Consider the following 27656-nt stretch of genomic DNA (forward strand, 5'->3'; position numbering starts at 1 on the left):
AAGGAAGTAACGTAACCAGTAACAATCTCCACTGAGCGCTTAACTACGAATGCTAAATTCCATCTTAACCGTAAAAGATGAGCAAGGGGGCCATGAGGTATTCTAAACTCCATTTGAATCGATCGTCTTTCATATGGTTTCTTGTCATCTGTGTTAGTGTCAGTGTTAGTGATAACAGTATTGGCAGTGTTGCGTTGAATCGGTATATCGGTCATCGAAAGAAAGGAAGAAAGCAAGGATATACCTCGCTCAAAGAAAAACACGTTCATTTCGTTTCGTTCGATCATTCAAACATCTAAAAATCAAATTCAACTTCTTCCAACCGAGGTTAAAAAGTAAAGGAGCAATAATAACATCATCAAAACGTACAAAGGTTGATTGATCATTGTTAAAACTTCGCTTAAATCGTCTTTAGTTCCCCCATTCAAAAAGGGCCAAGCTATGTATCAGTCGTTGAATAAGATACTTTGATTAGCCTTCGCCGCTCGTCTTCATAAGATACTGTAAAGGATCACAGGATTTTTGGTCATACCCGGTCAATTTCCGTGCAACATCGAAGATAAGAGACAACATCAGAGTACCTTGATACCTTCATCAACCCAACAAAGTTCTCGGACAAACACAGAAAAAGAACAAGGCTCAGACCTCACCTTCAATCGTTTTGTTCGGATCAATACGAATATCATCGTTCATCGTCCGTTCACTCTTCACTGCTCGCTGTTCACTGTCACTCTTCTGAACATCCTTTGATCTCGTCTATCGTTTCAATTATCATCTAATTCTATTTACTCAAAAAGGACAAAAGCGTAGATAGGATCCAATCGGAGTTTCAAGTTATCCTTCTCACAAAAAGACCGAGGTGTCAATCGGTTCAATATCAACCTCAATCAATCAATCAAAATAATCAATATATCACATCATCAGCATAGCTTTTTGAATAATTTTTAGGATTTAGGATCAAATCGATAACAAAACACAACTTGGAAATTTCATCATCAATCAAATCGACATATTTCGACATTATTGGACATATTGGAATCACTGGACTCACCCATCAATCACTGGACAAACACCTATATAAAGCTGGAGCATATATAAACTTTCTTGAGCCCAGCAACATTACAACGGCCATTCAGCACCCATGATCAAGATGACTTCCTCACTTGCTTTACCACCACTTCGACCGATGTCAAACACCATGCCAATTTCAACACCATCACCTTCCAACGCTTTAGCCGGACCTTCTAATCCCACATCAACACATCAAAACAACTCAACCAATACCAATACCAAGAGAAGGTCACAGTCTCCTGCAGGTGGTGAAGAGGATGATGATGAAGAGAATGAAAGTGAAGATGAGAAGAAGAAAGTTGGATCAAAGAAGAAGAAGGGGGAAAAAGAGAAAGGGGAGTACAAGTATACGAGTGAAATCAGTCAAATGGTGAGTGATCGTCACTCGTTAATGTGACTTTTCACGGCTGTAAAGGAGTAAACGACAATGATCTGGCAAGAGCAAGTGCTGATGCTAAACTGCCCTTTTCTCCCTTGAAATAGATGTTCGTATTTGGAGAAGTACAGGATCCGTTGCCGGAAACAGTGAGGTTGGTGGAAGATATAGTTAGAGGGCAGATTATAGAGATTGTGAGTGTCCATCGATTTGATACCTGACTTATCACTCAACTACACTGCCATCCTCCTTAATCTTCCAACTTTTACAAAATATCCGTCATTTCTTGTTTCTGTCATTATCCCAATCTACTTCCCTCTCTTACGCAAAAGTTATACCCTGTTCCTTCTTGTTATACCTGAAATCGATCGAAGACTAATTCTTCTTCCTCGACTAGATCACCCGAGCACGTCTACTCACCCACCTCCGATCATCTCGTTTCCTTTCCGCCGAAGACCTGATATTTCTCATCCGAGATGACCGAGGGAAAGTGAATAGACTGAGAACGTACCTATCCTGGAAAGATGTGCGGAAGAGGGCAAAGGACGAGGAGGAAAGAGGTGGCGATGTTGACCTGGACGTCGATGGCGCAGATGGTAAGTAACATTCTCCACAGGTCGCGATCTCCTAGTCCACAAGTCTATTTTAACTTATCTCCTGGTCATTTAGATAAAGCCGCTGCAAAAGGACGAAAATCAATGATGAAATTACCATGGGAACTCTTGACACCGTTCTCAGATTATCTGCGCGCTCTTCCGAGCAAACAGAATAGGGATGAAGATGAAGAAGAGGATGAAGATGAAATGCAAGCTCATCAAGATAGCATGCAACGTCTGAGAGTGAGCTTGTTTATTTAAATTATATTATTGATGTATCATCATCCGAAGTAGCTGACGTTGAGGTATGTGATAGGATGCCGATGAGATCACAAAGAAAATGACCAAAGATGAATATGTACATTACTCGGATTGTCGACAAGCTAGTTTTACTTACCGAAAAGGTCAGTGACACTTGAAAGAAGTGTTCCACATATGCCAACATATGCGAGATACATCGAGCTGACGAGATGGCTATTAAATCCCATGTAGCTCGTCGATTTAGAGAATTCGTCAACTTTTCTGCTTATCTAGATGTTAGACCAAACGATGACATTATTGATATCCTCGGGTTCTTATCCTTCGAAATGGTCAGATCATTATGTGTAACAGCGTTGGATCTTAGAGAGAGATTAGAGTTAACAAAACCATCATCACAACAACATCAAAGTACTTCAACGAATACGAATAGAGCTACATCGCCTATGAAAAGGAAATCGATGAACATAGAAAACAACAATACACAATCACCAATGAAGAAATCGAAGCTGGATGATGTAAACGAAGATAAAAAAGGTAGTATAAATACTAAACCTCAACCTATATCATTATTCGCTCCACCTCCTTCTGCAAGACAACCTTTATTACCAGGCCATATACTAGAAGCGTTCGCTCAGATACAAAGAACGGAAGCTGCTAGTAGAGTGGGTGGGATGAGGAATTTCAAATCCGGTTTAGGCAAAAGCAGGGTTGCCTTAGTATAGATCGAAATGCGAAAGTGATGAAGATAGATACGAGAAAGCGTATCGATCAGATGGCTTAGAGAGCATGTTGTGACGAGGTAAGGGAAGCACCTCTTTTTTTGGAGTGGAAACTCCAGTTGTAGCTATATTCAATTTTTGTTTATTAGTTGTTAATATCGGATTCTATTCTCGTTGTTCATATTTGGGATTTATGCATGTCAAATAGTATTGATCGGCGTATGTCAACTCAACTGATCGTGAGCAATTTTCGGTTAACTCGAATGATCAAATCCGGCTTGCATAACAATATGGGTGTATCAACCGAGGTGACAAGGAAAAACAAGAGCTCGGGTTCGAAGATTATTTGAGACAGAGCTCGAATGACTTAGAAACCTTGACAGCGATTGCGGGACTATGAAATGATATGCGGTCAGCTAGTGCGAACAGTCAAGTCACACAATGATGTTACAAAAAAGTAGCTTACGAGGTGCAAGGGTCGATTAATTCCACTCTCAAGTGATACATTCCTGGCTCAATGTCCGTGATTATCCCTCTATGAGAAAGAATCGAAAACTCGGATCATAAGCATTATTACCTGAAAAGCAAGAGTTTACCTACCCGATCTCAGCTTCCCCAAATAATCGTCCATCTTTTTGTACCGACTTGATTGAAACAAGTGGGCTCGATGTGTTATGAGTGGTTCTTAGAGAGAAGGATTGTTTTGCGGAAACCACTTTGACAACGACCATGAGGGACTCGTAGTCCTGCTGACTTTAGAAGTACGATGGGACATCAGCTTATCTGACCATAATTGCAATACTACTCACGTTGCTCTTGAGGTGCTAGTGTTTAAATCCACAGAGATCTTCAAGTTCTGATCGAAAATGGCAAAACTGGATTCTTGGTTTGTGGCTGACAAGAAATATCAGCTGAACATGTCCATGCCAATCAGTAACAGCTAGTATACCTACCAGAACCGACAATCCATGCCTTTCCTGGCTGAAGGTCGAAAGTGAGGTAGTAGTGTCTGCAATGGCAGTGTCAATCTTTTTCCAGGCCCGTACGCACAAACTAATGAAGGATGAAATAATGAACTCACGCGTATCTCATGTGGAGCGGGACATACGGTTGATACTCGAATCTGGCCATTTGGACTATTGAACGATAGTAAATGGCGTATTATTAGATAGGATACAGTTACGTACGGAAGTGAGGGAAGTTTGACCAGTGGATTTGATGGGGTTAGGTATTATCTCAGCACTCATCCCTGCCTTATTAAGTACTAGACAATCGCTATTTGACTGATCCAAGTTTTGATCGTGAGATCAAGCGTGCGTCAGTCATGATCATCGTGAAAACCAATATCCCAAAGGATGGTTCGCAGATGCCAATCATGCCTCATCTGTATTAGTATGAGGGCGTAACAAACGCTGTTGATGGGTCGACACGGAGCCTGATCGTAACACAAGACTTTGTTGTTAATCAGATTGATTCTCGTTAGTACGCTAAGTTATGATTTCGCTGATTTTGATCTTTGAGACGTACGACACAGCCCGAAATCAGGAACAGCTCTGTGTGCGGTCCATACTGTCTCAATCGACTTGAAGGGCGCAACAAATCAGTTCCTGCAAACCTACAAGTCAATTTCCTGCCCTCAGCTTATTTACTCTTGATGGTCACACTTCGCGAACTTTTCTTTTGGGGAGTGTGTTCTCGAAATTTGATGCTTCTCTTTCAAAGGAGGGTGGGTGCGAATTGAAAAGCCAAGAAAGAGAGTGTTCCCCATTATACCCGATCTTTCACAACATTTCAGGATTATCCGAGCCGATGAGTCCTAGGAGCTTGGATGAGTTGATCGTGATGGCTTCATAGCATACCAAGGTCTGATCATGCTGATCTTGATCATCAGGACACCATATCGAAAGGAGGGCTCTCGTCGATTCTGTACGACCTTTTCAGCACGGATCATGTGAAAATGATTTCATCTTTGATGGGCTGCGTATTCTTAGTTTGGGAGTATTGTTCCTCCATCACTTGACAGGATCAATGTGGTGATATCACTCGGCTTCAGAAGGGATCTTTGTTCTTTCTGATTGCTAGTTGAAGCTAATAGTAACGGTGGAGCATAGTAACGTATTTTTGTACCTTTACCCCTTGCAAATGGCGAGTTCGTGGCACAAAAAGAGAGAGGGGTCCTTTGGATTGGGGAGGCGGTTCTTAACGAGTAGGTGTTTGAAAGAGGGGAGCCAGCGTGACGAAACACGAGTATGATGGTAGCTAGGCAAGATGTCCCCAGGCAAAAGGAGATCTAGACTATGTGTTAGCAAGCTCATCATTGCTCGGGTGCCACCCCCATTAATATGCAGAAATGATTACGCATCTGGTCCCTTTTGTTCTTTTTGCGATACATAATTTTTCTCTATTGTTCTCCTTCTCGGTCAGACTTCCATGCATAAGACCGAGCCTTTGATGTCTCTCAGAAATTGTTCCGCTGCACTGGTTCGTTCTGCGCCACGGAGACTCACCTTCTATTCACTGCAGTGGAGCGTACACCTGGTACGCGGATGAATACAGGCTTCGGTGAAACCCGTCTAAACCTACCTTGATTCCATCTCCGCTGCTTGTGAAATCTGACAGAGAGTCGGAGGACGACAGGTTATGGCAAACGGATTTTTCTACTGCAAGCTCTGATGTGATGATGTGCTTGGAACTCTACTGCATGACTTTCATGGGCATGACACCGGGAAGCAAAATGCGCAACCTCGTTTGCTCTTATCATCACTATTCATCCTTCAAAGTACGTGGTTTGCTACAGTATGTACAGGCTCCGGTCCGTTCTGTCAAAGTACTATTCGAGTTAAGCCTCAGCTCCTGCATAGCACCAACAGCACAATTCCGTCGAGTTCGTAAGCTCCGAGCAGGACATAGTAGCTACTTCGTGAGGTCCTGTCAGGCTTTAGTGAATGACAAAGAGCGGCGAGTGAGCTTGGGTGAGGAAGCCTGTAATGAGATCATTTCCAATCCTGCATGTCAGAATGTCAGACTTAGGTTGATCGCAATGGAACAGGAAGTGCTTGCTGTTGCGACTCACATCCTTCTCGTAAATATCAACGCGGCTCTTCCAACATAAGTCCCTGCCGGAAGGTCAACGGTAAATTGCCTGGTTGTGCAAGTCAGCTGAAGGATGGAGTTTGGGGTGCAGTCGAGCAGGACTACGTACCCTCTCTCATGACAGCCTACCCAATGATCAAGGAATAATATTGGTACAATCCGCATAATGGGAAGGTTGAGAGTGGTGGTCCGAGTCACGTCGGAAACGCATGTGAGTTGGAAGAGGAGAATCATGTCCGCATAATCCTCTGGACTATCGGGGTGAGAATGATCAGCTTTTGTAAGATCAATGCAAGTAGGAGGATCACATATCCCACCTCATTGCCTGCCCGTCTGATCTTGTCCCGACGCAGGCGATGGTGAAAGGGTCGCTGAAAGATGAGTCTACCATAAGAGCTTAGTGTTCTTGTGAAAATGGACTTTCCTTGGTTACTTTCCTTGGTTAACCACTCACCGGTGGCATCTTTCAGTTCCCGTGGCGAAGTAAGAAAGTCAATAGAATAAGAACTGCGATTTCAACAATGATCAGCTGTTGAAGATATCATTGGATTAAATGAAAAAAGAATGCGAGAAGGAAGAGAAGGTCATAGGGTTAGTGTGACTCTCCCCGCTCCCTTACCGCCTCGGTATATTGGGAATCGAAGCCAGATCTCGACACTCACACGTAAACAATTGGGGAGGCTATCCGTTCTTGCTGTTCCGGGATGGGTTCCAGAGTCATGTTGTAGTGTCGAAGTGGGTTGGAAGAAGGATTTGACATGACAGAGAATGACTTGTTCAAGGCAGATGTAGAGTGAAATTAGGTAGATTGAAAAGATATTCGAGAGGAGAGAGCTAAGGGAACACTGATTATATGCCAATCCTCTTTGTTTGGAGATTTCGATATGGAATCTCACTCACTCCTTCATCCTGCCACAACTGTAGAGCTATCAGGTTCTTTCAGGGGGCCAATTTTATCGGTACATCTGGCCGTTCTTGACTGTGATGGTCACAGAGTACGAATATCGAAAGGAGGGTGCTCAAAAAGTCAGATTCTCATGATGGATTACGCCCCATCTCCAGTGGGATCTAGGACCAAGATCAATCCCATATTGTGAATGAAATGTCGTCATGTTGTATCACCCCTTTTTGTACAGACTCACACATCAAGATGTGTATTCATTATATCCGCTTTACAACCCTTTTAGGCGATGTCAGGAGTTTGATCATGAATACAGAGGACAAGTTGACATACCCGCAGTGCATAGGCTGTTCCTGTCTGTGCTCTTTGAATGGTTGAATGGTTACTACAGCGTCGTATACTCGTCCCCTGATCATTCAGTGCCATCCCTGTGTATCAGAGCAACGGAGAGAATGAACGTTTTCATCTCATTCTGAACGTTTAAATGGATAGATTCACAGCTTTACTGAAATGTGAAATGGAAAGCCATGTCTCTTGATCATTCAAGTGCAAGATGTGAAGTCTATGACATCAAATCTACAACATGCATTACAGTACAAGTAAAACGTCTGCTTAGAGACCTATCTATCGAAACTCCTCATTCCCCGTTGCATTGTATAAAGGTATTCCAACAGAGAATACTGCAGTTGTTTGGGTTCCTCTTTCATAGCTAAAATTGTCATGCTCGTCTCTGAATGTGTTCAAATGTCAGATTCGTCGCATGAATGACAGGTCAGGTATTGTGACTCACCTTATCTCCATGAACAGACTTGCCTGTGCAACGTAGTAGCCTGGCTGGACAGCGACTGCCTCAGGACTATATCCAGTAACATCACACAAACCAACAGTTAGACTTATCGCGATTCTCGTGCAGAGAGATGAAAGCGCAACTTACGGTGGATCAAGCACCCCAATCCATTTCTCGTCGCCGTAAATCGGAGAGACTGACATAGGGGGTAAAGTAATGATTGACTCGGCGTTCATGCAAGGTTGCGGGATAAGAGTGATGGTGAAAGTCAAGTGATCGTAGTCGGATTCGCTAAAAGGAATAGTTCAGTGAACGGTTCAATCATTGCTGGAAGATCTGTCAGAGTGGGTATGGCTCACTCGACAGGGGTGTCATCCGACCTTGCACAGACGATCCCAACCTCGAACATCATCTGACTGCCTATCGGACACAAGCCTACTGTCAGTTGCCATTGCCATTTCTCAAAGAAAGTTCAAATATATCTCACCTAAAGCATCCCTGATCTCATATTGGTAGAAATAGAATCCGTAATTTCTGGGCAGCACCTCTCTCTTAGTCATGGTCCTTTCGCTGCAACTGAGTATCAAGACGAAGTGAGACTCACTGGTAAACCCTATTGGACTCATCACTCCAGTTGGAAACGGAAGACATGTTATCAAGTTTTAATGATTGGTGCCACGCCGGTGGGAAGATAGTGGGATGTTTTCGCCTTAGGGATGGGTTGATGAGAGAGGAGACAAGAAAAGCACTCAATCAGACGTGTTTATATAGGTGGAATCTGCTCTCTGACAGATCGTGACGGTACCCATTTCATAACGTAGTAGCCACTTTTGTCGAGATTCCAGTGACAGTGGATGTGATCTTGCCATACCTGTCGTCACAATGTGAACGACACACTCAGATCAAAAAGAGGGTTATTCGCTAGTGCGCCCTCTTTCAGACGTCCTCTTTCAGCTTGGAGCTTGTGAGTACCTGGTGGGGTGTCTTCTAAGGTAGATGTAGATCTAGAGGAGGGATGAACACATCAAGTTTTAGGATCCAAGGACTTTCTGCCACATCTAGTACGACGTAACAGCCTCGAAAGGGGTCTATTGTGTCTCGCCATTCTAACCGATGTCATTCCTGAATGTGATGATCAAAATCAAAAGCAAGGTCGTGTTACTCCAGGTCCGATACGCCACCAAATGTGCTGATCAGGAACTGAAGTTACTCGGTCGCAGCATGTCACTACCTATCGAAGAAAAATGGAGTCACAGCTTTTTAACGAATTAATCAAAGGATGTGTCGAAAAAGCAAAGGCGGTCTATGCTCAGATCCATCTTATCTGCTCGCCATCAGAAGACGTAGTCCATGTCTGTGTTGTTTTTCTAGTTGCGAAGAAGAATTCCTGGTTGAAAGAACAATCGAAAGCTTGTTACCGCGATTTGCCGGCGGAGAGAAAAACTGCCGCTGGCCCCACTTTTGTCCAAACTGACAAAAAATCTCTCTGTTCTCTAAATTCGGCTCTAGGAAATCCCCGCCTCTTTCTTTTTCAAAGCCAGCCTGGGTTGAAAATCCCGGCTTGAGTTCATTAACGTACTGCATTGCCCTGGTAACAAGACAAGTGAATCAAAGTGCGTTTCATCGATGCATGAGTTTCATAGTCGTGAGGAACCGCAAACACGACAGCTGAAAACCCTTTCGAGATGCGATCATTCGATCTGAATAGACCGTTGGTTGTAACTTGAACGATGATGCTTAGTGCCGTATCAGTACCATGTCTTCAAGCTCAGTCTACCTTATAAAAGAGCTAAATAGGCGGAGAAGCAGAATGAGCCAGACAGCGCCACAAAATCATCCCGGGTTCAAACTAAGACAGGACGAAGCGATATCGCTGCGAAATGTGGCATCCGACATCACATACGATGGCTTTGCATGACGCGAACGGGGTGATTAAGCAGTACATGGCATAAGTGCATGGATCCTTTCTAACTGAGCTTGGATCTGTGCATATCGCCTTATGAGCAAATAGTCAGAGACATCGACTACACATCGATCAGGTGAGGAAGGTACATGTAACAGGCAACAGCAGTACAAGTTCAACCATTCACGACATACCACCTCCACGGTGCTTATATCACTCGATCGCGAATGTCCACACCAAAACTACCTCTTTTTCCATATCCACCGTCAATCACAACACCACCATTACCCCCCTTCTTTCCGGTATAGAATGGATGATGATCCTCTTTCTTCTCTTCTTTCCCTGAACCTGTTCTAGTCGGTTTAGACGCCAGCCATAATGAAGTTATGATCTGCCTTTCTCTATCTGAAGGTCCATCACTACTACTCCAATTTGAACTTTCGTCTTCTCCTCCCCTACCGCCACTTACACCTCCACCTCTGTTTTCATTCTCAGACGTAGGGATGGATACTGTCCTTAATTGATTTTGTTGATTATCGATATCATAAGGCGAGAACACGTAGGATTGACCCGGAGTAGTCAAGCTTGGACTGTCACAAGGAGAATAACCTAAGTCCATGGAATCTTTCATCTCATCAAGTGCACGAGGTGACGATGAATCTGTATTGGTGTCGAACCATTTACGTATATGTTTGGGTGATTTTCGCTCGAACGAAGTCCCCGTATTTAGTGCGATAGAAATGGTACAATCCTGTTGATTTTGACTCTTGGACGGCATAACTAATGGCACAGAGGGAGTAGTTCCCCTTCTTGGTCTAGGAGGTGGTAGCAATCCTGCTGATTTAGGATATCTCGTTTCTTCAGCTTCTTGATCGCGACTGAATGAAAATATGTTTAATGGCGAAGGTTTATTTCGATTCGGGGTGAAAGATCTGTTTATATCGATGTTCTCAAACGAAAATCCCAATCGCGTGTCTTTTTCTTTCTCTTTCATCCTGCTTTTCGATCGCTCGAATTCCCGCGCTGTACTCCATTCTACTTGTTCATGATCATTGCGCCACTCTTCTTCAGGCGATGAGACTTCACTAACTGCAATCGAGCTCAAAGTGCTTCGAGAACTATTCTTCCTCCTTCTTCTTGCTTGCTTTCTATTTTCAGAACCAATCTTACTTCTCTCCGCAGGAGGAATGATATATCCACCTTCCAATCCTCGAGTAGGAGATTCCATTCTGGCCGGATAATAGCCAGAAGTAAAGTCAGTGGCAGATGTTAACCGACTAAACGAGTTTCTTCGTCCGAACGATCTAGATCCATTACCTATCTCGTTTAGCGCGAGGAAGGAAAGGACTGTCATACCTTTTTGACCCGCATCGGCCTCTGCTCGAGAAGCAAAGGATGCTGGTCTACGTGGTTCTTCTCGTGGAATCAAACGTGTAAGTGGTCTGGAGGGTGAAATGATCTGAGATGCCGACAAGGGTGGAGGATGAGGAGCTGTGACTGGTCTCTTTGGTCGAAGGAATCGAGTCGCCAGTCGAGGGTGTGCGACGCTTGACAAGGTGTTTCTCTGGGAGCTCGAGCTGGGAGACAGTGAAGGAAGAGTCGATGATATGGGGATGGGAGGTAAGGGTTGTTGATGTAACGGTATATAAGACAATGTTGTCCTGGTTGAATTTAGGTGTATTAGCTAACAGGTATCGGAATTACCTACGATATGACTGCCACTCACTCTCTTGAGGGCGCACGAGGTCTTTGGTCTATGACTACTACAAACTCATCGTCTTCCAGGTTGGCAGATGTGATCGGCGATGCAGGTGACATGTTCGCAGAAGAAAGGATAAGGGGTACCTTGACCCCTTCTTTCTCTTTGCTGCCTCTACGTACTGCAGGGGCAGAATCGCTTTGTCTGAGATGAGAAGATGAAGGCATCCGAAGCAACGTCTGATTTCTCCCAAGAGGAAATTCACCTAAACAAGAAGCAGAACGAGGTGGTATAGCGGATGGTGGCGATATTATTCTTTGATCAGTTTGATCGTTGAAAGTCCTCATTTGTATTCTTGAGTGTGATTCTGATTGAGAATATCCGGATAGGGCCGGTGCCATGTGCTTATCTTTTTCATTAACATGTGTACCCTGATCATCGTTCCGGTCGAATAGTCTGTTGTCATTGATTGTATGTTGGTCCACACTTGCGTGTGTTTGTGTCATTGATACAGGAGGTAAAGTATGCTTAGAATGAGGAGGAGGGGGTCGTGGTGGTGGTGGTCCTGTTGAGTTAGAATCAGATGATCTTTTTGTATGTGCTGTAGGGCTCTGATGTTGTTCTGGATATGGTATCTCGGCGATATGCACACCACTATATCGATGGGATCTTATTCTTTTTCTTTCGTTAGTAATTCCTGCCTCCGAGGAATCCTTCTCAGAAGTAGTTCTGACGGTGGAAAGTGTACCTGATCTAAGGCGGACATTTGATACTCTCGAAGTGGAATTTCTGGATTTCGTCGAGGGCGAGTCTGACCCTTTCCTCGAGTTGGAAGTATCTTCGGCATTGATCCAGCTACCTTTACCAGTACCGGTTCCAGTTGCATACCCGAATCCATCACGTTGTAAGTGACCATCCAGAGTTCGTAACACATCTAAAGCTTGATATTCTACATCATCTAAATCTTCATCTTCTGGTCCCAACCACTGATTGATACCGTTCTTTCCTGCAGAGTCGACGGGTAACATTTGCGCAGAATGCCGTGTGGGAGAATTAGAGATTTGTGATGTATTTTGGCAAGGAGATGATGTTGAAGGTTGATCCGTAACACGACATCTCAAGCGTCCAGCATCGATTTGACTCACAGCCCTATTCTTTTGACAAGTAGGTTTTGAAACAATATGATCATATTCATCCTTGGACTCGTCTTTATCTATACTTAATTGATCCATCGGTGTCGGTAACATCATTGGTAATCTCAATGTATCTCTCCTATCCCTTTTCGCTGTTCGTTCCTTCTTCGATCCACTTCTTGTAGGCTCAAACTGTACATCCATCTGATGTTCATAAGTATCAAACACACCTTGGGAACTTGGCATGCCATTTACCGATCCTTTCGAGCACGTAGAAGGAGGAGTCGATGATGAAAAAGGTGAATATGTATGTATACCAATATCGAAATGAGAAGATGAAGGTGTTGGAGGTGGGGGTGGTGATGAATGCGATAAATGCTTTTGCGGCTTGCCACCTCGTATTCCTCCTCCACCACCTCCTCCTCCGAGGCCTCTTGGATCTAAAGCTGATATGAAGAACGGTAAGAAAGAGAAAGTGTCATTTCTAAATGATGATTTCGATGTTGATGTTGAGGAATTCGGTCTTTTCCCCCGGGATTTGATTAAAGGCATACTCGCTTTCCATATACAGAGTAGGAATAACTGGGTCGTCCGATTTTGCTGCTTTCGGTGTCGGTGGTAGATCTTTTAAATTAATTAAAGAGAGTAAAGTGGTTGGAAGAGGAAAAGGAGAAGTATACCTTTTAGATAAGGAAGATCGGTTCGCAAATGGGTGAAGACATGTCATAGGGTGAAGCTAGTGAAATGAGTTGGGTCAAAAATGCTTAGATGATTTAGAGGTTAAGTAGATCGATACGACCTGAGCTCAACTATGTAGGAACTATCATGAGAATCGGTCTCACCGTTCGATTGTTATTAGCTTGGGATCATGATGTGAGTGGGGGTGTTTGAGCTAATATTCTACGATTGAGTTCAATCGTGTATAAGTTTATCAGTCATGTGGAAGGAAGGATAATGAAAACGGAATCCCAACCATCTCTCACTCTTCCCCCACCTGTTAATTACTTTTTCACCATCTCATCTTCGTTTTGATGGACGATCATAGCACACATAAAGGAGAGGAGATCAAAGCGTCCCGTACTTTCTAGTTCAATCATAATACTACCGGGTGTACCGTGATAAGTGGGTCTCGGATACTCTTAAAAAGGGGAACCTGCTTTGAAACCTGATCTAAAACAACCACGTTCTTCGACGAAGAACAGGGGGAAGAATACTACCATACTACCGGTTCGTTGCATCTGGGGATCAATGTCGAATGGAAGGGTCGTATGCGGACTATTGTACCATTGGCTGCCTCTTGATGACCTGGAGTGGGGGAATATGGATGGGAACGAGCCTGAAGCAAAGTGTTTAAGTTAACTAATAAGTTTCAGTTATCTGAAACGCACATTCACCACTGACGACAGCGGGGATCTCCGCTTTCCAGACTTCGATGTTACCTCTGATGGACACGGGAAGGGCGATTAGACCATCCATCCATCTTCATTAAATCCACCCTTCCCGTACCATATATTCCTGTACCTAATCTCAAGCCTGCACTACGAGTACTGTCATCTGTCACCCCTGTAATCCTTCCTTTATCGCTGAAACCTGTATCTATACTCGCAAAACAGTTATCAGTCAATCAAGATGCCAGACGATCACGTTTCAGCAGAAGATTTCGAATTTGACGAAGAAACACATAATTCAGATACCTTATTGAATAATCAAACCTCCTCCAACTCGGCGATGCCTTCCAGATCCAGATCACCATATCACCTACCACCATCTGAACAACTGAGAGGAGTAGCGAATCGGATAATATTCAGTAGATATTATGTTCTGTTTTACGGTGCTATGATGGGTTTAAGTTTCGCTACGCTGGTTATAAGTTTAATAGCTACTCGTGAGTTCAGCATTTGTAAAACTCCGGCCATCAGAACGAAATTGGTCAAGGATATTGGAAAATATAGTTTGAAATAAGCTGATATAGGCTTTGACACCTTGGTCAACGGAAATTCATAGATGGGAATAAATGTCCACCGGCAGTATGGCATATATTAGAGGTCATAATAAATGTTTTAATGGTTTTAGAAGTGGGCACGAGGTGGACAGCATATGGCAAGGTGAGTAGTCTCCTCGACCTAAGGAAGCTCCAATTCAGTCGACTACACATGCATATGCTATTTGATGCTAACCTACCTGACTACAATCACTCGCAGAAATACCCATTGACATTACTAAATGTAATCGATATAATCCTAGTCCTATTTTGTACCGTAACTTTGATATTAGTATTCAAGAATCCTTGTGGTGAAGGTACGAGAAGTGAGTCATGTGTCATGTGTTATATTTTCATTTCAAGTGTTCTCCTTTTCGTATTGGTGACGTCGCTGAGTCTCTGATCTATCAACTTGCTTTTTCTCGTTCTCGCTCTCGCTCTCGCTCAATAGGTGAAGAATTACTCGATACGTTTCTATTGATAATTCGAAATACCGTTCAATTCCTTAGATTAGGAAATGTTTTACGCAGATCTGGACATTCCCTTTTAAATCCACCTAAACCTATTGATCTGAGTCAAGCTGGAGCTGCGAGTTTAGCATTGGATTTAGGTCTGGATGAAGATGAAGAAGTTGCTGCTGAGCGCCAACTCTCAACTTCCGCATCAGGATCTGGACCTGGATCGGGGGGAAGAACGTTGAGAGGTGCTTTCAATTCATCTTCAACAGGTTCAGGAAGATATCAAAGATTGGATACTGAAGAAGAGAGGATAGGTACTGGAGTCAAATTGAATCAAGGGAGAGAAGATCTGAACGAGGATGATGAAGATTTATGGGATAGATTGTAATTATTATAAAATCATTAGAATAAATGTATGGTAAAAAGAATACACTCGTATGGTATATCATGGTTCACCATGTAACCTCACTCAGATAATAAAAGGAGTACAGTATCTTAGAGGGCTCGAGATTTCCGACTCATCTGCGCCAGATTGACTGCTGTGTGATCCTCCTTAGCATATGCATGATCCGTATATCAACAAATCTACATATCGATATCACCTTCAACTTCTTCTTCTACTTCATCGTCTTTTCCTTGATCCTTCTCTTCTCCTTCATCATCTTTACCACCACCTGAACCTTTAAACCCTTTATCTTCACCCGACATAGTCAAGCCAATTTGATGCCAAGTCGAAGTTTCTTCCCTTGTAATTTCTCTCAAGACCATCGTAGCATAAGTTGCTGAACCTAATTCCAATTCGATTTTCAGCGCTCGGAATTTACCTTGAGGATTATTTTCAACAGGTGGGTTCAAATTCAAGATTTTATCTTCATCAGATTGAACTAATGATAAATCCGGATCTGTATATTGTATATGAGACCAATCTAATTTGATTGGTCTGATTACTATTCTCCTGTATGATCCAGGCAACGAGAAATCTCTTTGTTCCCGTCTCATCTTTCTACTGTCTAATCCATCTTTCTTTAATGCCTCTTCGTATTTCGTTCCTATTACACCTCCGGGATAATCTATGTCCCATCCTGGCAGTGGCATGATAACGTCAAATATTGTATGATTAGGTAGGTCTTCTTCGGTTAATTGTTTTACTTCGGGTGATGATGTCGTAGCCCATTTTCGTATTATTCTGCCATGTCGGTCTTTGGCGTGAGCAGGAACAGTATCGGGTTCTACAGTTGATCATCAGGTCAGCAACCATGTCTTTTCAATAGATATAGATATACAATCAAATGTCCGGGAAAGCGGTTCTTTCTTGCTCAATAGGCAGAAACACATGACTCACTAGGAACATCTCCTTCTGCCAAAGTATCCTTATCAACAAATACCAGATCGCCTACTAAAGGTTCAGTCGCTGACATCTTGATTCGCTCAGAGACAATGAGATTCCAAATATAACTTTGGTATGCGTGAACATACATGACTCGTAAATTTCTAGGGATCTGATGATCTCAACAGTCAGCTCTTACGTTTCGCTGATCGACTGCCAATTTGATAAATTGAAGTTACTTACACTACTCAAAGCCCCCATTTTATCCGCCATGCTGTTGCCTTTCCTCCAGAAATCCCAAATAGACCTTTCAGCCACACCTCTTCTTGGCATCGATTGCCACGCTTTGTTGTAATCTCCATCTTCCAGCCAAGCCAATCTGGCTGATATACTATCTGGATGTTCACCTTCTCGCAGACTCAAGATGGAATCAATAGCTTCTGACCATTTCGATTGCAGGATCAGTAGACCAGTCAAATGTGTGGGCCAAGAAGAAGTTCCGAATCTTTGCATTCCTGCAGAGTGCAACCACTAGTCAGCCAATACGAGTCGCAGGGAACGGCACCAGGACATCTAAACTTACCGTAGAAATTGATGAATCCATGATCTCTCACTGATGTCATAGTCTTGTCGATCTCTGCTGTGTTTTCTTCTTGAACGTTTCTAATAATTGAAACATATTTCAAGTCAGTTCTTGTCGTGATGACAGATACAGTCTAACACTCGTATTGACGACTCGTGGGATTCGTCACTCTGAGCTATATGATGTTCTTTAGAAAGAGCGGAGATGCGACTAACCTCAGGGTGATAACAAATTGATTTCCTTTCAACATACCCAATTCTAAGTATTTATCACTGTAAGCCAAATCACCAATTCTAACACCTCTTTCACCTCTATCTTCGATCGCTTGATCTTCATTTCTTCTGCCTTGTTTTATCCCATTGGCAGCTTTCCACACTGCCCCTAGAGTTTTACCATTCCTTTTCAAACATACTCGTTGAACCGTTACTGCTCTTTTATCTTTCGTTCCGCATACTGATAGATCTTTAGGATGAGCACTGAACATTCTACTCAGATGAGATAAAGCATCCATTGTTTCTCGATTCGACTTATGTAGTGTGAAATGTATATATTGAGGTAGTTTTGGTGGTCCTAGAATCGTATGTATTCATTCAATCAGTAAGTCTCGTTGTTTGGAAGGCCATGGTGATATGCTTCAGAAGTAATTCTGCTTTGTGCAGCTGGATCAGGACTGAAGAGGAATTCGAATCAACTACTCACTAGGTTGACCCCATTGGCCTTTATCACTTCTTCCGCCAGCTTGAGAATACTTGATGACCAATCTTGAGCCTTCTTCACCAGGCACTTCCTTGGTGGACGACTCGAATGTAGTTCCGAAACATTCCCTCAGAACTTTGTGTGCAGCTGTTCGGGCATCTTTTGAAGTGATGGGCTACCAGATGACACAGCTCAGTGCAGCTTCTTGGGAACGCAACAGGGATCTTCTCTTTATGCGACTTACCTGTGATAGGACTTCCCTGTGATCTTCAGCTTTCCAACCACCGGAAGCACCATTACCATTTCTTCCACCTCTTGCGCCGCCCCTTCCACCTCTTCCGCGACCTCTATCCCTACCTTGACCTCTTCCGCCACTTCCCGCAGTAGAATTGCCAATCGCGTTCGCCGCACCCTCTTCATTCAAAGCACCTTCTTCGGTTTCTGTAGATTTCACTTTACGCGATCCCCATCCACCGTCAGATTTGGGTGGGGGCTCTCTACCTTCCACCAGTAAATCATGCAGTGAAACTATAGTATCATCTGACAAATGAGATTTGAGCGACAGAGTGGCTGAAGTGGGCCATTGAGGATGTGATTTGAATTGGAGTTTCTCGGGCAATGATGACGACGAATCATCGCCATTTTTGATTTCTTCTGTTGAGGTTGAAGTTGGAGTAGAGGTTGACGCTGGGACAGACGCTATTGTTGTGTCCTTATTTGATTGGGTTGTTTTAGCTTTTTCCGTTTCGGGTTCCTTCGGTTTCGTAATATCTTTCAAGTGAAGGACAGTTCCATCAAGAGATACTTCATTGACCAAGAAATCGGTGAACCTGTAAATCAAAGTAAGGTAAAGTAAAGGATGAAAACATTTATCAGTATCGTAAACTATTTCATCATCATAACATTCTGGATTTCAAGGGGTCATGGAGTCATGGATGTGAACTCATGAATACCGAATACCATATGGGGTTGGAAGATAAAGAAAATGCCGTATGTTTTTTTTTGGACACTCACGCACCGCTGTTTGATTACACCTTTTATACCTTTATTTCCTACACCCACGAAACCAATTATACCACATTCATTCTCACCTACAAAACCTTTTCTTTCCGTCAAGTCTATTTTTGACCCAATTATGTATTCTAATGATGATGGGAGGATTGGTATGATTGGTTTTAAGCCTAATTTCGATATTGGTTCAGGTAAAGTTCGGTGAGAAGCATTCAAGTGTGCGTTGATCCCACCTGATCGATCATCTGATGTAAAACTAGAAGCAGGCGCGGCCGCTGAAGTAGAGGTGGAAGTGGAAATAGAGGTAGAGGTAGATGTCGATGTGATGATGGGTAATGGTGCAGGAGTGGAGTTAGGGGTGGTTACAATTGTAGTAGTTGTTGGATTGGATATAGTCGAAACAATCTCTGAAGGTGAAGGAACAGAATCATTTTTGGTAGTTGGTATTTCCAATGTCAATGAAGAAGATTCATCCAACTTAGCGCGCTTGACAAGCACCTCCTCGTCTGCAGAGATCTCCTCTGCAGATCGCTTGATACTTGGTCCTGATTGTGACATTGGTATCGAGCTAGGCAAATGTAATTAGTTTAAAGAAGAAAGATGCAGTATACAAGTTAGTCATAATCTGAGCACCGTTGAACTCATGCGCTGAAATTTCCAAAATCTCATTTCATCGATTAAAATAACCGGGCACGTGGTCATGATCTATACGAATCCATTAATCTTCCAACCGCCTTTGATATGACAAAGTTAGAGTGGTTCTAGATCATAGATGCTCAACAGCGACAAGCATATAAACCTGTTTTATGCATGAGGAAATCGTCTTCATGACCTAAGGTATAGTTGTACACGAAACTCGATTCTCTTTTCTTTAGCTAGCGCATATACGCTCGCTCAGCTTAATCCTCTTCCATACCTTCTTCCAAAGCTGCTTTAGCTTTCTCTTCAGCTGATTTTAACAAGTCCTCAGGTACGAGAGCGTGTTTATTTCCACTCTCTTCACAGATCCATGTCATTTCCAGCTCGAAATCTTTATCTTTATTATCGTCGTGAACGAGGTATATGCTAGGTTCATCAAAGGAAATTAGGTCAGTCTCGTTACAAAGTTCACAGCTATACACCCATGTAACCTTATCTTGAGAAACTTCATTCGAAGAGGTTACAGCCAGTCCATGAAGTGCTGATCTGAACTCACATTCTGGCTACTTCATCAATAGCTTCTCTAACTGTCAATCCACCTTCAGTACCACTTTCCAAATTCTTGTTAACGATTTTTTCTAATTCAGTCTTAGCTAATGCTTTGCCTTTTCCAACGGCCACCGCTCTATAGCCGTAATATACTCCTGAAGGTTCGATACAGAATAACTTGGGTCCAGTCTTGTCTACACCTCCTACGATTGACGAGAGTCCAAAAGGTCGAACGGAACCGTAACATGTATATGCTTGAAGATATGCTGAGATTCGATCGGAGAGGATCTATTGTAGGGGTGAAGAGAGTTTGAAACAGACAACAGTCGATGATAGTCAAATAGTAGGTTCCACAAGTTTTGGTTATTGCAGAATTGCAGAGAATATTCAGATTATCATTAGTGCGATATTGGTTATAGCATGTCATGAAAAGCGAATCAGACGAGGCACAAGGCAGAAGAGGTCATGAACAAAGAATGGAGAATGGATATTGTCAGCAAGACCCTTGACAACCTATCTTCGCCAGGAACTGAAACTCACCTGTACAGTAACAGGACTGTTATAATTTTCTCTAAAACTGCTAGCTTCCTCTCTACCTCTTCTAGCGAGATGTTTACCATCAGCCAATAAACCAGCACTTGCCAAACCGATATGCTCGTCTAATGACGCTATTCTCCTGTTGGCACCTTTCACTAATAGTTTTGAATGTAAGAGTCTCTCAACACCGAGGATCACGCCGTCCTTGCATCGAAGTCCGATAGCGACTCTGTTTGTATTTGATCATTAAGGTAAGATTATTATGATGAAGTCAAGCAGATGACGGAAAGATATGAAGTGCCAGAGATAGTATGGTAGGTGTGGCCCATGGAGGAGAAAAACAACAATGTAGGAAGGGGAGAACAGTAATATGGTACCAAAGGGAAGAGAGGGAATACATGTCAGCAAACTTCCTACACCTGCCCTATCAAAAAGCGTAAACTCACCCAGCAGCTTCAACAGCCTTATGAGCATACTCGACCTGAAGACCATACATCAGTACATCACTCTTTGTAAGGACCCATAGCTACTGTAGCTGGTTAGAAGGAAGGTTCCACTGACCTGGAACAATCGTCCATCAGGCGAATATGTCGATACTGACAGATCGTATCCCGTTCCTATTGATGTCATGTTGAGTGTTTATCGAGGATAGGTGAGCAGTGAGATAGTTGATGGTGTGGACTGATGTGCGTTGATTGAAAGCTACTCTGGTCGCTGGCGGACTGGTTTGAATCTATGTAGTCTCAGTGATAGGTCTGTTTTTGTTTCCAAAGTGATCACTTTAACAATGTCTAAATCTCGTTGATGTCGATTGCTGACGCTGACGAGAGCACTTTTGAAATGGGGAACGCGTGAGTGGGATTCATGCGGAAGGGGGCCTCCACAGTCAGATGAATGCCACGTCACTCTATCACTGACGCCGTTATCACTATCACCTGAATGCTACGATAATGATACCATAATCTGTCATTTGTTAACGAAGAAAATAGACATAATTGCCATTGTACAACTATCCATATGCGGCAGTATCACCATTGAACGTCAGAGACAACATAGAGAGTACATAACGCTATGAGGCTCAATGAAAATACGGTGATATTCGGTGATCGAGTCGTCTTAGTTCCTTACCGGTCCGTTTTCAACCTTTCTACTGACCTGCTTTTTTTTATATCAACAATTACTGATTCTCATATACAATCATAGTGCTGAACATGTACCTGTGAGCTTGATCTCGATCAAAGTGTATCCTAACATAAGGTAACGATAGCTCTCTATGTCCATTGTTATTGATACCAAGAGGGTTTGTGATATAGACATACCATGAATGGATGAAATCACCTGAATTACTTGAACTTACAGCTTCAGAGCCATTAACGTATGATGAAGAATTAGAGATGCAACGTTAGTCCTTCTTCATTTTCGAAGCGGACAGAGAGCAGGAACCAAGATGTTAATATGAGCTCATTGATAAAATAGGTAAATGGCATCTGGACGAAGACAGTAAGTATAAACATATCGGCGCTTCAAGATGTCTCCAACGTAGTCCTAACCTCTTTATTCATTGCAGAATTGACGTTCATCCTTCTATCTCGACCCGAGTCGTCAACGTCGATACCAAAGTCGCGCGTCCTGAATCCCAATGAGATACCACAATGTAAGATGATAGGCGATGTGAACCTTTTTTTACCAGATGGCAAAGATGGTGAAGGTGAATGTGAGATAATGATAGCGTGTGGGTGTATTACTCTTTATTTGTTCCGTCGATTGTCCGTGTCCATTGGGGCCGAGAGAGACTATTAGAGCTAATCCTTGAAAATATTTTTTGACGGATAGCAAAAGAAGATCGACGTAAAGGATATGCTATTGAAGCGTTATCATTATTGTGGGTGATACACAATATATATCCTCTATAACCTCTCCCTCCACTCTCTACTCCCACCAACACTACACAAAAGTTGAGGAATTATTGATCGTCGGTCTCAAAATAGTCTATCATACCTCACATGTACGCTTCCCTTGGAGCCGAATCACCTCATAGCAAGAATAGGAGCATCAAATATTCCGTCGATACGTTTGTTCCAGAAGTTGGGTTTTGGAATAACAAAACATGTCAAGGTGTTTGACGAGGTTGAACTGAAATATGCTGCTGAGACAAATACACAACTCGAATTCGATATACTTGAAGTGAAAGAGAGGGTAGATTGGGTAGGATTAAAAGTTAGTGATAAAGTTGGGACGTATGAATAGAAAGGGATTTGATCATAAATCATACGACTCATAATAATAAATTCAGGTGTAATAAGAAATCCATGCATATATACAATCTATTGACCTTCTTCCTCTTTGACCAGACCTAACGATACTATGACTCCCGTAGCTGCTTTTTCAGCTGCTTTTCTAGCATCTGAAGATTCGGAAATTTGAGTTTGCACGAAATGGGATTTGATCTCTTTAGCTCGAGCGATCTATGAGCGTATTGGGGCAATTTCCATAGTTCGCAGTGAAAAGGTGGGCCGAACAGGAGAAGGGAATGAGGAAAAGATGGTAGGGACGAAATGTGAGATTGATAGTTATAGACAATATGATGAGAGAAAAGAAGAAATCATGATCAGCATTTGTTTAATCCACAGTCCTGCTACTTCATCGCCGAAATGGTAACCAGCTCTACGCCTCCCAATTCGATATTTCGACATCTTCGTCATATGTGAAAAACTCCTCTCTTCTCAACTTGCACAAACTAGCCCTCTTTGGTCCTCCCGTTAAACCCCGTTACCATTCTATGATCTAGCTCAGCCTTCACCATCCACATTCCACTTATATCCTGATTGTTCGGGTCCAGATCCAGTCCGAGTTCAAATCCGTCTGCAGTTCCTTCGCAACTTTGGTAAGAACCAACACTCACCTCTTTGGTATGATGTAAACATTCCATATAATCATCTTTCTGCGCCACGCAATCTGCTGGTTTCTCTGCTCCTGCGTAACACTGTTTGATTCATGGTGACGCAATACGCCGAGCGAGTTTGGATACACCAAGGATAGCGGAATGGTGGTCGTTGTTCGTAGAAAGGGATAATGTCAGAAAAGGGCACGATTGAATAAGAATACATTCAGCATTAAATCATTTGATGGGGACATGATGGAATGTAATTGTCTTGAAGCAAGAACTCACCTTTGAGAATTCTTGCCAAAGTGGGAAACACCTTGTTCGACCTGAAGTGGGTTTAAAAATAGGGAGAACAACATTTATTAGTTTTTGATCGACCCAATCGATACCATAGTCAATTCTCGTAGTAGTCAAAAGCATCTCCTTTGGCTTTTAAGCGTACAAATCCTCTAAAGCCAGATTCTAGTCATTATCACAAGAGTCCATCCTCAGGCTTACACCAAGGCCACCATTTCATCCCGTTCCTTTCATCCCTTTCCTTATTCATCAAGTACACCGAGATCCTAGTAATGAACGAACAACCTACCGCCAGTATAACCGAAACCCGACTATTCGTCAAGTCCATTAGCTTGATCGTCTCAATGAGTAGTCTATCTTATGAGATTAACTCACGGCCATCTTGAGGATCTACTGTAACTTTAAGCTCGAAATGATATTGATGGAATTGATGTACAATGTTATACGAAATCGAAGACGGGTTCATTCGTCTAATTCCACTCACTACTGGTTGAAAGCATCAATAAGAGACGGAGGAAGCGAGGAGTGATAATGGTTGTCAGGAACAAACAGAGAAAAGAAATGCCACGTCACTGCAGCTGGCGAATCACAATGTCCCGAGAATATCAAATCATCCCACTGACTGACGAGAATGCAGTAATGCATGTATTCAACGCAATGTCCTAAGCATGCATGTTACCGAAACATATTCAAGCAACAGTCCAATAAGGTTATGTAGAGAATCATCACAGATATCCTATGACGGGCGACATAGCAATCACCAGGAGAATATCAAGAATCCGAAAAATAGACTGGCAATCGCTAAAAAGACCAGACCAATTTCAGCAAACGCTCTGACTTGACAATGAAATCCAACGTATGCATAGGTAGGATATGGAAGAAGGAGTGAGACGAATCATCTACCATGAGAGGAGAGTAATGAAGTATTCCATGTAAAAAAGAGTATGAAATAGGAATAATGTTCTATGTTACAATGACTACAGTAGATCTCAACCGCGGGTTTGAATTCGGTTCTCGAGCTTGTCAGGCATGATGCTTACCGAGTGCAGAATTCCTCTTCCTAGATCTCTTACAAGAACTGGAAGATCCACTAGCTGGTATTCCTGCGGATCCATCGGTAGTGCTTGATGAAGTTGATGTTGTGTCAATGATCACTGTAGTCGAAGCAGTGTTGATGGGTTCTGCGGTGACATCGGGATTGGTAATCGTTGCTGGAGCTGAGGTGGTGGCTGCAGTCACACTAGTAAAAGTCGCAGAAACCTGTGAAGAATTACTGGTAGGTTCGACGATATCAGTTTGACCGGTGGTCGAGTTTCCAGTTGTCGAAGTGGTAGGATCGGCTACTAACACAGCACCAGCAGATGAAGGAGCTGTAGCACCACAGAAGCCTCCTGCAGCAGCGACATCGGTTGAAACGAAGACCTGATTTCAAAATGTCAGGCTAGCCGTTCTTGCAGGAGGACTGGTTGTAAAAAATACCTGACATGAAACGGAAACTCACGGATGGCTGACCATTTGTCCAAGAAATTGAAAGTGATGCGGTTCCATCTGTCTTAGCTTTTGTGCATGACAGCAAGCTGAGGAGGCCATCAGCGAATCACTTTACAAACGACCATCAGTGCCCACTTACTCGACTACATCAGCGTTATTACCGAATTTGGTGCCTCCAATCAGCCAGGTACCAGAGCCAGAAGATCCTCTCTACTGACATAGCAAATATCAGCTCAAACCTTTTACTGGATTGAACACTTTTAGACTTACATTAGTCAAGACAATCAGCGCCTCTTCTCTTTGAAGGGCTATATCATTGTCTTGAACCTTGAGAATAGTTGCAACGGAATTGAAGAATTTTCCTCTACCACCAAGGTAATCCCTGATCTTGTTGAGGGTTTGTATTCTTTTGTAGGTATCTCCACCGGTATTGTAATTATTGTAATTCCACAAAGCTTCTCGATTATTTGGATCATACGGACCATCTGCGATATCCTGTTCGAGACCATAGTAGACAGTTGGGATACCTCCATACAAGAAAGAACCGACGATGGCGTTATAAACGAGGGATTTGTCACCTGTTCTAGAATTGAATCGAGGTAAATCTTGATTGTCGAGGAAAGATCCGATGACTGTTGGATCGGCATATGAAGTTGCTGCTGCATTGATGTAGTGTCCTAAAGTGGGCATAGTCTTACCACCTGAGAAGACGGCAGCGAAACCGTAGAGCATTCCTAAAGATGTATGCAGGTTATAAGCAGTCGTCTGAAGACAGGTGTATGGGAAATGAAAGGGACATACCGAATCCGAAAACTGAATCAATCCCACCATCACCTTGATAAGTGGCAGCATACCTACAAGACAATTAGTCTTTCCCAATCATTCTCTATGTGTGAACAGCACTCACTCAGTACTATCACCAGCGACTTCACCTATGCAGAAAATACCAGCTGATTGGCAGAAATCATGTTGAAATTCTTTACCAAGATGTTTTGAGGCATCGATTCTACATCCATCTATACCATAATCCGATACATAATCTCCAACCCACTGTTTGAGTTTATCAGCTACTGCAGGAGTTTCAGTAGCGAGATCGAGAAGAGCGACATCGTTGTCATCTCCTCCTGTCACCAACCAACAGTATTCTTCGGAAGTATGATTACCCCATTGGATGTTACATCTTGGATGATAATTTGATGGATCTTTGAATAGTAAATCACCGTTATTGATTGAAGAGAGTGTGTTTGAATCGATATGGTAGTTGGTAGCTGCAAGTGAATTGATAGCTATATCAACCATCAGATACATCCCTTTGGCATGAATTGCACTTGATAACGCTTTTAGGTCATCTGCAGTACCAAAATGAGGATTGAGCTTTGTCACATCAACAGTCCAGTATCCCTAATAGAGGATTCATCAGCACACATGAACAAGTTTACAGCTGTTCGTTGTCTTAATTCAGTGGTTGACACTCACATGGTAGTTTTCGCCATACTTAGTTTGACTTTCAATGCCCAAAGCAGTAGGTGATATCCAGACAGCATCAAAACCCATTCCATGGATGTAATCAAGTTTATCAATGACAGAGCGCCAAGTACCACCGCAGTAATTCCTTGAACCAAGATCACATTGACCACCGCCGGCAAACCTATCAGTGATGAGTCTTAGAGGTCATCAGCATATAATTCCTTATATATTATACTCAGGAAGGAAGAGTCACATAAGGAACCGGATACTCACTGGTAGATCGATCGAGAACGCCAGTCATCCTTGTTTGCAGCTTGAACCAGCCCAGCAAAGAGAGGAAGGAGGGTGAGTAATCTCCCGAGAGGGGTCATGGTGATTATATTGAGGACGCCGAGGTAAGTCAAGTGCGGTGTGAGACAAATAGATCTCAGACACGCTTTTACGGTGGCGAAGAGGTACAGTTTTAATAGACCTGAAGAAGTTATGAAAGGAGGTAAAAGATGGATTGATGAATTGAATGTGAGAATGAAGGAATGTGAAGAATGTAGATCAAGGAGGTGGGGGATTAACGATCTACTGTTCGTATATATATATCATATACTATATATGCAGGTGAAATTGCTGTACAACCAGCCAGTGGATCGCTTTGTGTGGATAGTTGACTCTAAAAGGAGGTTTTTGCGCACAAACCTTAGTACTCTCCATAATACTCATTTATTTTCCTTGTCATCCAACTTGAAACACCGTTCTTCAACCAACCAACCAACTTTCCCTTTGACAGTGAAGGACGAGTTGACATGGTGACCTTCCAAGAGCACTGAAATCCATCAAAGAAACCCTTATTACCACAGTGTCGAGTCGAGGTGAAACAAGGTGTGGTCATACTTCTTTATTGTCCTTTGGGAGTCGTGAGCTAGTCAGTATTCTCCTGCCGCGCCAGACGAGTCGTGCTTTTCTTGTGCTGCATCCTTTCTCTTCGAGTGCATGACCTTAAAGGCGATATGGTTGTTAGCAGATCTGCTTCTCAAGTAGACAAGTCATACCATGCATGTAGAAGGGTAAGATAGGGTTTTTGAAAGGGGTTTGAGGTTTCTCTTGTCTTGATCTCGACCTCGAACCAAACATTTTTAATCCCATCACATTTCCGGCGGAATGTCAAGCAAGCTCTTCGAATGTTTTGACCGTTTTTTTCAATGT

General features: G+C 42.9%; 9 protein-coding genes across 9 annotated transcripts; 3 read left to right on the top strand and 6 right to left on the bottom strand.

The window, feature by feature from the left end:
• Positions 1-1150: 1150 nt before the first annotated feature.
• On the top strand, positions 1151-3026 carry IL334_000290 (uncharacterized protein; the record flags this gene model as incomplete). The annotated part of the gene is made up of 6 exons (XM_062932074.1): positions 1151-1441; positions 1555-1641; positions 1845-2043; positions 2117-2286; positions 2360-2447; positions 2536-3026. 6 exons carry the CDS (start codon positions 1151-1153, stop codon positions 3024-3026), a joined length of 1326 nt encoding a protein of 441 aa, XP_062788125.1.
• Positions 3027-3365: 339 nt separating this feature from the next.
• IL334_000291 (uncharacterized protein) lies at positions 3366-4154 on the bottom strand (the record flags this gene model as incomplete). Its single annotated transcript, XM_062932075.1, has 6 exons — positions 3366-3417; positions 3490-3558; positions 3624-3776; positions 3833-3917; positions 3977-4032; positions 4105-4154. 6 exons carry the CDS (start codon positions 4152-4154, stop codon positions 3366-3368), a joined length of 465 nt encoding a protein of 154 aa, XP_062788126.1.
• A 5761-nt stretch (positions 4155-9915) lies between these two features.
• On the bottom strand, positions 9916-13091 carry IL334_000292 (uncharacterized protein; the record flags this gene model as incomplete). Its single annotated transcript, XM_062932076.1, has 2 exons — positions 9916-11368; positions 11434-13091. 2 exons carry the CDS (start codon positions 13089-13091, stop codon positions 9916-9918), a joined length of 3111 nt encoding a protein of 1036 aa, XP_062788127.1.
• A 1077-nt stretch (positions 13092-14168) lies between these two features.
• IL334_000293 (uncharacterized protein) lies at positions 14169-15366 on the top strand (the record flags this gene model as incomplete). The annotated part of the gene is made up of 4 exons (XM_062932077.1): positions 14169-14424; positions 14544-14644; positions 14741-14846; positions 14972-15366. The coding sequence occupies 4 exons, from the start codon at positions 14169-14171 to the stop codon at positions 15364-15366; spliced, it is 858 nt and encodes a 285-aa protein (XP_062788128.1).
• A 197-nt stretch (positions 15367-15563) lies between these two features.
• IL334_000294 (uncharacterized protein) lies at positions 15564-19153 on the bottom strand (the record flags this gene model as incomplete). Its single annotated transcript, XM_062932078.1, has 8 exons — positions 15564-16207; positions 16321-16477; positions 16549-16820; positions 16889-16968; positions 17104-17458; positions 17588-17759; positions 17829-18414; positions 18603-19153. The coding sequence occupies 8 exons, from the start codon at positions 19151-19153 to the stop codon at positions 15564-15566; spliced, it is 2817 nt and encodes a 938-aa protein (XP_062788129.1).
• Positions 19154-19494: 341 nt separating this feature from the next.
• IL334_000295 (uncharacterized protein) lies at positions 19495-20950 on the bottom strand (the record flags this gene model as incomplete). Its single annotated transcript, XM_062932079.1, has 5 exons — positions 19495-19660; positions 19791-20071; positions 20324-20549; positions 20767-20801; positions 20882-20950. 5 exons carry the CDS (start codon positions 20948-20950, stop codon positions 19495-19497), a joined length of 777 nt encoding a protein of 258 aa, XP_062788130.1.
• A 441-nt stretch (positions 20951-21391) lies between these two features.
• On the top strand, positions 21392-22567 carry IL334_000296 (uncharacterized protein; the record flags this gene model as incomplete). The annotated part of the gene is made up of 7 exons (XM_062932080.1): positions 21392-21450; positions 21524-21539; positions 21634-21721; positions 21797-21820; positions 21888-22052; positions 22154-22202; positions 22309-22567. 7 exons carry the CDS (start codon positions 21392-21394, stop codon positions 22565-22567), a joined length of 660 nt encoding a protein of 219 aa, XP_062788131.1.
• A 77-nt stretch (positions 22568-22644) lies between these two features.
• Positions 22645-23882, bottom strand: IL334_000297 (uncharacterized protein; the record flags this gene model as incomplete). Its single annotated transcript, XM_062932081.1, has 5 exons — positions 22645-22785; positions 23223-23303; positions 23490-23530; positions 23791-23812; positions 23877-23882. 5 exons carry the CDS (start codon positions 23880-23882, stop codon positions 22645-22647), a joined length of 291 nt encoding a protein of 96 aa, XP_062788132.1.
• Positions 23883-24524: 642 nt separating this feature from the next.
• Positions 24525-26830, bottom strand: IL334_000298 (uncharacterized protein; the record flags this gene model as incomplete). The annotated part of the gene is made up of 8 exons (XM_062932082.1): positions 24525-24923; positions 25003-25078; positions 25132-25202; positions 25263-25726; positions 25794-25846; positions 25900-26393; positions 26469-26655; positions 26733-26830. The coding sequence occupies 8 exons, from the start codon at positions 26828-26830 to the stop codon at positions 24525-24527; spliced, it is 1842 nt and encodes a 613-aa protein (XP_062788133.1).
• Positions 26831-27656: the final 826 nt, after the last annotated feature.

The sequence above is a fragment of the Kwoniella shivajii genome, chromosome 1, assembly GCF_035658355.1.
Source record: "Kwoniella shivajii chromosome 1, complete sequence".
Taxonomy (NCBI): domain Eukaryota; kingdom Fungi; phylum Basidiomycota; class Tremellomycetes; order Tremellales; family Cryptococcaceae; genus Kwoniella; species Kwoniella shivajii.